The sequence below is a fragment of the Phocoena phocoena genome, chromosome 1 (assembly GCF_963924675.1).
Source record: "Phocoena phocoena chromosome 1, mPhoPho1.1, whole genome shotgun sequence".
NCBI classification, from domain to species: domain Eukaryota; kingdom Metazoa; phylum Chordata; class Mammalia; order Artiodactyla; family Phocoenidae; genus Phocoena; species Phocoena phocoena.
In genome coordinates, this window is record NC_089219.1 from 153509305 (window position 1) to 153521334 (window position 12030).

At 46.8% G+C, this 12030-nt stretch overlaps 1 protein-coding gene across 3 annotated transcripts in view; it reads right to left on the reverse strand.

The window, feature by feature from the left end:
* Nucleotides 1-12030, reverse strand: part of ATP2B4 (ATPase plasma membrane Ca2+ transporting 4) — a 44432-nt gene that overhangs the window by 10693 nt on the left and 21709 nt on the right. For all 3 annotated transcript variants that reach the window (XM_065876050.1, XM_065876067.1, XM_065876059.1), the window contains 8 exons: nucleotides 11478-11709; nucleotides 10356-10535; nucleotides 9326-9413; nucleotides 8561-8667; nucleotides 3957-4148; nucleotides 3286-3499; nucleotides 1297-1508; nucleotides 190-297 (listed from right to left, as the gene is read on the reverse strand). In XM_065876050.1, the coding sequence (XP_065732122.1) occupies nucleotides 190-297; nucleotides 1297-1508; nucleotides 3286-3499; nucleotides 3957-4148; nucleotides 8561-8667; nucleotides 9326-9413; nucleotides 10356-10535; nucleotides 11478-11709 (1333 nt within the window). The remainder of the gene's footprint in view (nucleotides 1-189; nucleotides 298-1296; nucleotides 1509-3285; nucleotides 3500-3956; nucleotides 4149-8560; nucleotides 8668-9325; nucleotides 9414-10355; nucleotides 10536-11477; nucleotides 11710-12030) is intronic.

The window sequence follows — 12030 nt, forward strand, 5'->3', positions numbered from 1 at the left end:
GGCACAGATCATTCTGCTTTGGGTTCCTACAAGATGGAAAGAACTTGAAAACCTGGTGGTAGAGAGAAGAGGGAAGAATATGAAGGAGAGGAGCTGGGCGTCTCCACAGCTGCTCGTTCCATCTCATCTAGGGGAGGGGGGGGGTCTGCCGGCCATATGACTGCATGGGGAGGGTATGCCCGTACTCACCTGGCCCCACAGCAATTCTCCAAAACCGATGAAGAGACACCAGAACCACTGGGACAGGGTAAGGTTCGTACAGCTGAAGGGTTTCCCCCCAAATTCCACAATGATAATCTAGAACAGAGAAAGAGGCAGCCCATCATTGGGAGGCAACAGGTAGCCAGCCCTCCAGTCAAGGCCATCAAAGCCACATCAGCCCCCTACCCCAGGATCCCTGTGGTGTGAACCCTGATCTGCTTGTTGGGGAAGGAGAAAGAAGAGATCCAGGTGGGGAGAAGGGAAGACAGACACAGTCTTTATAGAGCACTCTGATGGGGAGACAGATACAGCTACTATGAACATTATTAATGCAAAGGCTGGGGGAGCAAGGGGAGCTGGAGGCTTCTTGTGACTAAAGCCAGTAGGTGACAAAGAGAAGGCACAGCGATGGAGAAGAGGAATTTAGGAGCGGGGCAAATAAGAGTGAGGCAGGAGCTCTTTCGTTACAGGGCAGGCTCATGATCTCTTGTATTGGCAGATGTCTTAGTGTACCTCTGACTGGGGCAAGAAGGAAGGGGCTCAATCCTTTCACCACCAGGGCAGCCATGCCCTTGACCCCGCTTCCCACAGAAGGAGCCCACGTCAGGCTTATCTGTCAACTACATATGGCAACATTCCATGTCTTCTCCTTTTCTCTGAATTGCGTACCATTTTCTACCATGAGCGCTTTCCAAACAAAGGGGCAAGGAGGGACAGGGAGAGATCCCGTATAGCACTTGCATGCACATTTCAAGTACGCTGGCAGGAGGCATGGAAAGGGGTTAGAAGACAGTGATCTTCCTCCTGGTCACTATGTGAAATTGCTGTGTTTTAGAAAGATAAGGAAAGGATCCCACAGATTTTATTTTATTCGCTACCAACACGCTGCCTTGCACTGGAGCACTTGACACAGCAGGATCCAATTCTAGAGCAATGAGCAAACGGAAGCGTTTGGGAACCCCAAAGTGTTCAACCCACAGCCTGAGTCCCCATCACTCCCTCACTCCTTTCCCCGGGCGCTCAGGGAATCCTGGCCCCCAGCTTCTGGCCTTTATCGTCCCAGACCTCCTATCCCAACTCCAGCTAGAATCCCACCTGGCTGACGAATGTGCCCAAGACCACAGAGCAGAAGATGAGGTTGCGGAAGATGCCTGAAAAGACATTCCTCTCTCCATGGATCTTGCGGGAGTTGATTTCATTGAAGAGCTGCATCAGCACGAAGGTGTTGAAAATAATGGTGTAGTGTTGGCTGGGTGGTGAATGCAGAGGTGCTCTCCTCCCACTATCAATGTCGAAGAACTTCTCACCTAGTTGGGAGAAGGGATGCATCGGAGGATAAGTATGCTCTCAAGCAGGGTTCAGGTTGAGGCAGAACACTTGAGTATGGCCTCACTGGTTGCTTACGACTGGTGTCCATTCTAACTGGTCAGTATCCGAACCACAACAGTCATCAAATATTGTCAGTGTTAGCTCTGGTCTCAATGTCACTTTTTTTTTTTTTTTAAATAAAATTTATTTTTATTTATTTTTGGCTGTGTTGGGTCTCTGTTGCTGTGCCTGGGCCTTCTCTAGTTGCGTTGAGCAGGGGCTACGCTTCATTGTGGTCTATGGGCTTCTCATTGTGGTGGCTTCTCTTGTTGTGGAGCACACGTTCTAGGCACGCGGGCTTCAGTAGTTGTGGCGCACGGGCTCAGTAGTTGTGGCTCGCGGGCTAAGAGCACAGGCTCAGTAGTTGTGGCACATGGGCTTAGGTGCTCTGCGGCATGTGGGATCTTCTCGGACCAGGGCTCGAACCCGTGTCCCCTGCATTGGCAGGCGGATTCGTCACCACTGTGCCGCCAGGGAAGCCCCCTTTTAAAATATTTTTGACTGTGCCATGTAACATGTGGGATCCTAGTTCCCTGACCAGGGATCGAACCCGTGCCCCCTGTATTAGAAGGTGGATTCTTACCCACTGGACCACCAGGGAAGTCCCTCAATATTTCTGACCCTCTCTCTCAGCTTGCTCCATCACTATTTGCCTTCTCGTAGTGCTGCACTGTGGTAGAACTATGTGCACGAGAGTCTGGCAGACATAGGTCTGAATCTTCGTGCCACTATTTACTCAATATGTGACTTAAGCTTCAGTTTTATGATCTAAGAAAAAGGTAACATAAAGCCACCCTTTGGAGATTCTTTTTTTTTTTATCATCTTTATTGGGGTATAATTGCTTTACAATGGTGTGTTAGTTTCTGCTTTATAACAAAGTGAATCAGTTATACATATACATATGTTCCCATATCTCTTCCCTCTTGCGTCTCCCTCCCTCCCACCCTCCCATTCCCACCCCTCTAGGTGGTCACAAAGCACCGAGCTGATCTCCCTGTGCTATGCGGCTGCTTCCCACTAGCTATCTACCTTACGTTTGGTAGTGTATATATGTCCATGCCACTCTCTCACTTTGTCACAGCTTACCCCTCCCCCTCCCCATATCCTCAAGTCCATTCTCTAGTAGGTCTGCTTCTTTATTCCTGTCTTACCCCTAGGTTCTTCGTGACATTTTTTTTTTTTTTTTTTGCGGTATGCAGGCCTCTCACTGTTGTGGCCTCTCCCGTTGCGGAGCACAGGCTCCGGACACGCAGACTCAGCGGCCATGGCTCACGGGCCCAGCCGCTCTGGGCATGTGGGATCTTCCCAGACCGGGGCACGAACCCGGGTCCCCTGTATCGGCAGGCGGACTCTCAACCACTGCGCCACCAGGGAAGCCCCCGTGACATTTTTTTTTCTTAGATTCCATATATATGTGTTAGCATAGGGTATTTGTCTTTCTCTTTCTGACTTACTTCACTCTGTATGACAGACTCTAGGTCCATCCTCCTCACTACAAATAACTCACTTTCATTTCTTTTTACGGAGATTCTTAAAAGGAGTAATAAAATGGCACAATGCACCACGTAGTGGGAACAGAGGATGCACTCAGTAAGCGAAGCTGCTATCATTCCCGTCTTGTGCTCAGCTTGCTCCCTGCTACTTTCTTTCCTTGGGCTGCTCTCTGCCCCCATCTAGCACTCCAAATGCCGCCACCCACCCCCGCCTTGGCTCACCGGCAAAGACAAGGAAAAAGATGACAGTGAGCTGATAGACGGCGTGACCCAAGATGTTCTTCATCATAGTGCGTGAGATCAGAGGCTTATTTCGGCCATAGGGGCGACGCTTCAACAGAGAGTCTGTAGGAGGCTCTGTGGCCAGGGCCAATGAGGCAAAAGTGTCCATGATGAGATTAACCCACAACATCTGCACGGCTTTCAGTGGGGAATCCTGGTGGGAAGAAGAACCACTCCTTTTAGCTTTCCTTGGAGACCACCCCCCACCCCACTCATCAGCCTCATCTTTGCCCTTGAAATGGCCTACCTCCTGCTATCCACCATTTATTAGCTGAGTGACATTGAGAAACTTATTTAACCTCTTTGAGGCTTGGGCTCTTCACCTGTAAAATGGGGATAATACCTACTTTGCAAGGTTGTTTTTGAAGAACAGAGAAACTACATATAAGTGCTCATCACACTGGCTAACGTGTAAGTACTACATTAATGGTAGATAAATTATCATCATCCCACATGAGCAGATGGAGACCTAGTAGAGCTATTCCTGCCCCAACACCCCTTCGGAAACTCTGGTCCTTACTCCTCAGTCGACATAATGTGTACCCCACACCCCCTGTTCCTTAGCCCCAGCCTCATCCCTCCCATCTCAGCTCACCCCACATTCCCTTCACCTGGGTGATACAGGCTCCAGTGAAGGCCACGATCACAGCCACCACGTTGACAGTGAGCTGGAACTGTAGGAACTTGGAGATGCTATCGTAGACGTTTCGTCCCCACATCACTGCCTTCACGATGCTGGTGAAGTTGTCATCTGTTAGGATGATGTCAGAGGCCTCCTTTGCCACATCCGTGCCTGCAATACCCTGAGGTAAGAAGGGGAAGGAAAACAGTGAGGAACTGGACAAAATTCACGCACATTCTGAACTCATATCTTACCTCCGAGAAGCTTCAGAACTCAGCATAAACACCAGAGGGCACACTAGCCACACAAATCCTACAGACTAAACCACCATATTTTGAGCCGTCTTCTCTCCCAAAGAAAATGAAGGGAAAATGTGTCACTGTCACTCTGCGGGAAAGGGGACTGGGCCATGATGCCACCACCTTACTCCTGAACTCAGACTGGAAATTACAGTTATCTCTGATATTCCTTTCTCCCGTCCCTCCTACCTCCCCATCTTAGAAAATAATTAGAAGGTAGAGAAAAAGTCCTATCTGTTCTACCTCTAAATATTAACATTTCTTTTGCCACTGCCAATGTTTAATTTAAATCCTTATCCCTCCCGCACCCTGAAGTTACTCTACGTTTTTTCCCAGGAGGAGGAGTCCGGCAGTACAGTTCAGATGTCCTGTCCTTATGCAAAATCCTGTCACTGGGGAACCACCAAAGCTTTTCTAAATAGACAGATCAGTGGTTGAAAGCAGTGTTTTAGAAACAGTACACTTTCCAGTCTGGTAGTCAAAGCCCTCAACAAGTGAACTCTGGTTCATTTTCCAACCTGCTATATCTTTCTGCTCAAAACCTACTGCTTTATTCACAATTCCCTGAATCTCTCATTCACTTCTAGAGTCCAGTCTTCTACTTACACCCTTTTCTCCAAGCCTGGAACATCCTCTTTCCCCATCTATTTAAATCCTATCTGTCCTTAAGGTTCCATTCAATTAATTAAGCCCTGCTTGCTTGGCAAAGCTGTCCCTTACATCCCCAGCCTATGCTTCTATTCCATGTCTTACAACCCCTGTAACCTACAGAGGGGCTTGTTTGTGAATCTGACCTGCACTAGTAGATTATTTGTACCATTTACCTGGCAGTATTATTTTCCTATCCAGATCGCAACAAATGAATATCTGTTAGATAGGCTATACAATTAAATTTCCCCATCAAAAAGTTCTCTAACACATCCACACAATGCTGTACCATGCGCTGTAAAGAGAAAGGACGGAAAGAAAGAAAGAAAAAAGAAAGAAAGAAAGAGTATCTTTATATATGTACTACTGCAGAATAATCTCTAAGTTAGGTTGTTAAATTAAAAGAAGCAAGGTGGAAAAAAGAGTGTATAGTGTGTATATAGATACATATAGATAAGTAGTAGGATATACCTACAGGATAAAAAGAACTATAAGAAAAAAATTTTAACTGTTTTTAGTAAAGTAACTGTATTATTATTGCTGTTTTGAGACTATTACATATATTTTAGGATAAAGCAAATAATAATTATGTTAAGCCATTAGGAATCAAACTTTTCAGCTTAAGCGATAAATATAAAATCGGGGAAGTAAAATAGGAAGTTAGAGTTCTAGAATTCTAAACTTGAATTGGAAATGCCAACACGAATTCATGAAGTATTTATCTTTAAAACAAAGAAACACAAAAACAAAAAGAGACATAAAAGACATATTTCCTAGCTTTGTCCACTGAAAGGTTCTAGAAACAATAATTTACTAAGAAGTAAGGAACATCCTGACATTCGGATTGTGTTCTCTAAATATCATTTCTCACTGAAATGAAGCAGAACTCCTTTGAGAAGTGGATGATTCTGGATCTAGGACAAGAAATATGCGTGATGAATCTGGAACGTCTTATCATGCAAGAGACCAAGAAAGCTATTCAAGACAACTGAGGTTGTACCCAAAGGACTTAGCAGTGTTGAAGAGGTTAATGACGGGTCAGTATAAACATCAGAATAATAATAAGGGCAATGGATCAAAACATATCACATATACTTAAAACCATGAGCTCACAATGGTATTTTAAAAGAACAGACAATTAACTTTGAGTAGTTTAGTAAATTTAAAAAGTGAACAATTCATTGGTCACCTTTGGAGGATCCTAAAAAGTCAACTCATTATTTTGAAAACTGGTAAATAAAGGGAAAAAAAAATCAAGCATTTAACCTGTCTTTCATGTAGGAAGTGAACCTCACAGTAACCAAATAGTCGACGAGGGCAAATTTCTTTTTACAGAAGTGTTCAAGTTAATAAATAAAGAAAATCAGAACATTGTCATTTTGCAACCCCTAATGAAAGATGGGATGTAGAATCTGATTGCTCATAGAACTAAGTACTAGTTTATAGGAGATACAAGGGCTGAAAGAACAGGTTAAAGGACACTATAGGGATACAATCAACAAAATCCCTGCCATGGGATATTCCATGTAGAAAAACAACATTATTCCTTCAAAACTAAGTAGCTAGAAAAAAAGATGGAAAGGGATTGTGCAGAAAAGAGTTACATATCAGGCCTGAGACTGCTTTCTTGAGAAAGTTCTGTGTGCAAGGTTGGCCCTCGGCCAGCACCTGGAAACTTGGCTCTCAGTCAACAATCAACTGAAAATTAATCAGTGATTCACTGTGCCTAGACTGTGCCCAAACATATGGTTTCCACTGAAAACCTGCTTCCTGCTGGAAGTCTGGAATCTTAGCACGTGCTAGGCAGAAGGTGCCTATACGACCAACCCCAATAAAAACCTACGACACCAAGTCTCTGGTGGGTTTCTCTGGGCAGAAACGTCACATGTATTGTTGCATTTTCATTGCTGGGGGAAGAAGGTGCTCTTTGTGACCCCTAATGGGAGGAAGAGATCATAAGGGACCCTGCGTGTGGATTCCAGACTCTACCTGTGACTTTCTGCCTTACTAGATTCTTACTATACCAATGGACTAAATCTGAACCATGAGTGCCACTGTCTGCTGGGTCCCCTGAGTCCTTCCAGTGAATGCACAAATGTAAAGGGTGGTCTTGGGGACCCCTGACACACAGATCCTACAGGGTCAGTGGCTGCCGAACTTTAGGATGTGTCAGAATCACCCAGAGGGACTGTTAAAACATGGACCGCTGGGCCCCAACTCCAAGGTTTCTGATTCAGTAGATCTGGGGTGAGGCTTGAGAATCTGCATTTCTATAGGTTTCCAGGTAGAGCTGGAAGGAAGAGCACACTTCAGGAAATACTGTTATAGATGAATAGATTCAAGAGATATATCAACCAATTGCAGCGTATGGATCTTGTCTGCATTCTGATTTAGAAAAATAATCTATAAAAACAACATTTATGAAGCATTTGGGGAAATGTGAACACTGACTAGATATCTAATGATAGTGAAGAATCAATTTTGTTGTGAGACAATGGTACTATGATTCTTTTAGATATTTTATTGATACATATATATTTCCCAGAGACACATACTGGATGAAATGACATAATATCTTGGATATGCTTCAGAGCAATTCAGGTGCAGATGGGGAAATGTGTATGTGTGGGCCAAGACTGGCCAAGTGTTGATGGTTGATGCTGGGTGACAGATACATGAGGATTCAATAAACTATTCTATTTTTGTATATTCTTGAACTTTCCTAGAGTAAAAACTTTAAAAATTTATCTTTTGGCTAAAGAGAGCACCCTAAAGACAGATTTCTTCTTGAATCTTCTTCCACTTCTTAAAGATCACCAACAGTTCAATGTGTATGGGAAGCTTACAATCATAAGTTACTTGAGTGTGAGAATGTACTTTGCGATCCGGGGACTTCTAAATGTCCCTGAGCATTAGAATCAATAAGTGTACCTGTTCAGAAAATACAAACACTTCTGGGACCCAGCTCAGACGCTACTGAATCAAGATAGCCGACTGTGGAACCTTGGAATATATGATTTTTTTTTTTTTTTTTTTTTTTTTTGTGCGGTACGCGGGCCTCTCACCGTCGTGGCCTCTCCCGTTGCGGAGCACAGGCTCCGGATGCGCAGGCTCAGCGGCCATGGCTCACGGGCCCAGCCGCTCCGCGGCATGTGGGATCTTCCCGGACTGGGGCACGAACCCGTGTCCCCTGCATCAGCAGGCGGACTCTCAGCCACTGCGCCACCAGGGAAGCCCGGAATATATGATTTTAAATGAACTTTCCAAGTGACTCTGATGCTCCGGGCCTCACAAGTGAAAAGCAGAGTGACGAACAGTGCTGACTACAGAGTGCACATTTTCCATATAGAGTGTGAATTTTCCATAGTGTGCCTAGGCAGACAATATCATCATGTCCATGGGCAAGTTTCAGTTGGTCTTGCTTTGCTGGGTAATGATACCTCATGATTTCCCTGCCTTCATACTTGATGGGTCCCTCATTATACATATTATTATTGGCCAGGTAGGGAGGCGAGATGGAGTTAGAGAAAGAGTACAAAGGGGGATGTGAAGGTACGGGAAGCAGCAGGTGACCAGAAGCCTGTCCCGGCCTCCCACTGGAGGAGGCAGCTTGCGGCAGAGAGACACACTACGCTGAGCTGCTTACCATGGCAAAACCAACATCTGCTTTCTTCAGAGCCGGCCCATCATTTGTGCCATCCCCAGTGACAGCCACCACCTGCCGCTGTTCCCCAACAGTGCTGTCGATGATGCCTGGGAAAAACAGACACGCCACAGTGAGTTCCACATGTGCCATCTGAGGCCATTTCCCCATGAAAGGCAGTTTTTTGGTCTTCCTCTCCGGTCCCCGCCACCACCTCCCTTTCTACGCTCTTTCCTTCTTTTTTCCCCAATGCTAGAGGTTCTGTAGTGTCACCTGATGGCAGTAAATTGTTTCACGGGTAGCACTCTAAGCTAAGAAAGTCTGACCGTGTCGAATATCCTGTCCGGTGCCCCAAGGCAGCTATTATGTGGTAGAAAAAGCACTGGATGATTTGAAGGCAGAGACCCAGGGATTGAATGGTAACACTTCCACTTACCAGTTGGGCAATTTGGATAGGTTACTTGTTGTCTCAGCCTCAAACTTCCTTATTTGCAAAATGGGACTGGCTTAACCTGTACTGTCTAATTCACAGTACTATCAACAAACAAGGCAGGATAATGTTTAAAAACAACTTTATTATATTATATATCTTATACTCACCAGGGCCTCAGATGTTTGCTAAACTGTATGTTCTTCCCACGAGCGGGGAAGCTCTCCTAGGACCTCCCTACTCAGGACAGGAGAGTTGCTTTGGTTGATGGCTCTGATCTGTGCTCATCCCCGCCTGCCTTCCTCTATCCTAGGTACCTCCTCAGGAACCAGCCTCACCTTTCACCAGTGTGTGCTTGTCAGTGGGGGAGGATCGCGCCAGCACCCGGAGCTTAGGCCAGATCTTGTCCAGCTTTTCTTGCTCTACCTGCCAACACCAGACCACACCTGGGTCAGTCAAGCTCAGAACAGCCATCTGGGAAAATCTTACTTCTTTGCCCACGCTGAGCTTCTGGGAGAGCTGGTATTCCATGGGCCCCGGGGGAGTGTTATCCTGGCCTCCAGTGGAGGGGAGGCAGCCAACTCAGGCCCCAGGGCAGATTCACGGACGGTGACCATTCAGGCCCTGCTTGTCTTCTTTTTCCTGCCAATTCCCTACCTGGGAGCCAATTCCATATTTCTTTTTTTTTTTTTTTGCGGTACGTGGGCCTCTCACCGCTGTGGCCTCTCCCGTTGCGGAGCACAGGCTCCGGACGCGCAGGCTCAGCGGCCATGGCTCACGGGCCCAGCCGCTCCGCGGCAGGTGGGATCTTCCCGGACCGGGGCACGAACCCATGTCCCCTGCATCGGCAGGCGGACTGTCAACCAGTGCGCCACCAGGGAAGCCCCAATTCCGTTATTTCTTAGACCCTTGACAGAGGTGGGCCAGGGTTAGCTGTTGGCTCAGGTGGCTAAAGTAGTGCTTCTGAGGTCTTAGGTTCAATATCTACATTGACCTAATGTAGCTCTGGCCTGCTCCACACCCAGACCATGTCCTCTTACCAACCTTTGCCACTGTCAGTCACAAGGCAGTGACATAGGAGGGGTGGGGTAGAAGGAAATCAGTACAAAATCATCCCACAATTGAAAAAAATGGAAAGACGTGAAAGGTTAGTGACACTGTCTCAAAAGATGGCTTGTGAATGAAGATAGTGAGAAGAAAAAAAATCCAGTTTTACTGTCTGAACAGCTTTGGTAAAAGGGACATCTCACTATGAATAGATTTTAGTTTAAAAACCACCCACTTCCTCCCACCTGTCCCAGATGCCTTACACGTGAACCAGCCCTCGCCTAATAAAGGAGGCCCTGATTCCTCCCACCCAAGACCCACCTCGCCCTTCTCGTTTCGGATGAGTCGGTTGAATTCTTTGCCCTCCAAGCACAGAAAGTCATCCCCAGGTGTCACAATGCCACATTTGGTGGCGATGGCCCGGGCTGTGTTGATGTTGTCACCTGTCACCATTCTGACAGTAATACCAGCTCGTTTGCATTTGGCAATAGCTTCTGGCACCTGTGGAGAGTGAGGCAAGAGGAATGGAGGAGGTGGGGGTGGCGAGGCCTGGTAAGCTGTTCCTGTTCAGTTGTCCCTTCATTGTGGACAGCGGAGAGGCACCCTGGAAGCAGAACCACGGGGCGCGGGCTAAGTCTGGTCATTTGTACATCGCTTGGTGCCACCTCGCTTCTGTCCTGTCCATGACACTCACATTTGAGTTTGCCTTATTGTGTCATGAGTTGAAGGGGAAATTTGCTTCAGGAGCCGGGTGTAAAAGCTTACTCTCCCGCTTACAATCTAGATTTCTTAGCAGGGCACGCCTGGCCTTTTGAGATTTTGCCACTGCCTTCCTTTCTAGCAGAAGTTTTAACCACCTTCCACCCCCCTGGCACATACTCCAACAATATCAATTCTTTTAAGTTTCCCAAATGCATGACACACTGTCACGCCTCTGGGTCTTGATGGTTGGTAGTCCATTGGTCTGAACTTCTTAGAAGCAGAGACTTTTTCGATGCCCTACAACGGAGAGCAGTGCTTAGCTGTTCTAGGGGTGCTCGACAAGAACGTGCTTCTTGAAAGAAGGTGGCTAGACACAAAGTTGGTGTTCCAGTTAATTCCATCTCCTGACAATTCCTGAGTACCAAACAATAAGCCCAGTAAAACCTATACTTCTTACCCCTCAGACAGCATGGACCGTAGGAATGCCACTTTCTATGAGTTCAGTACTCTACAGCAGTTCTGTGAAGCAGGAAGCACAAACACATCTATCCCAGCAAATGAGAAACAGTTAGGTAACTTGCCTAGGTTTCCTAAGTTACAACTAGAAACGGAGCTAGTACCCCAGTTCCTGCGACTCCTGGGTGGCCTCGCGTTAGGTCACACTGGGCCGGCGCATGGGCCGGGGCCACTGGAAGACTTCCATTCATGTTTCCTAGCCCTTTTTTCAAGTCAAAGCCTCACCTCTGGGCGCACAGGATCCTCAATGCCCACCACTGCGATACAGGTCAGTTCAGTGAGGATCTCGCTCTCATTGTCCCATGGGGGCTCTCCGTCATTGAAATCCCGGTAAGCTATGCAGATAGTCCGGAGTCCCTCACTGGCCATGGGCTCGATGACGGTGCGGACCATCTCATCCCGGTCCTTATTCTTGAATGGCACTGCTTCCCCTTTCTTGTCCAGGATTCGATTACACCTGGTGGGGCACACAGTCAGAAAGCAGCATCCCCCCTATGTGCTTGCATAGTCATTTACAGACATTCTGGCCACTCGGCACTACTCCTAAAGACACTGTTGTGTGGCCATAAATCTCCACTCATAACCCAAAGCTGAGCCCCTTTTTCCAAGGTGGGGTGGCCAGTAGGTGGGTAACGTCTAGGTGGGCAGAGCATTTGATTCTCCCATGTTGTCTGCTCCTACTCTTATGTGGATACGATATCAAGGGTCATTTGTGGATTGCCTGCTCCTCTGAGCTTCACAAAGGTAGAGACACTTTCTCAGTCCTCAGTATCTAGAG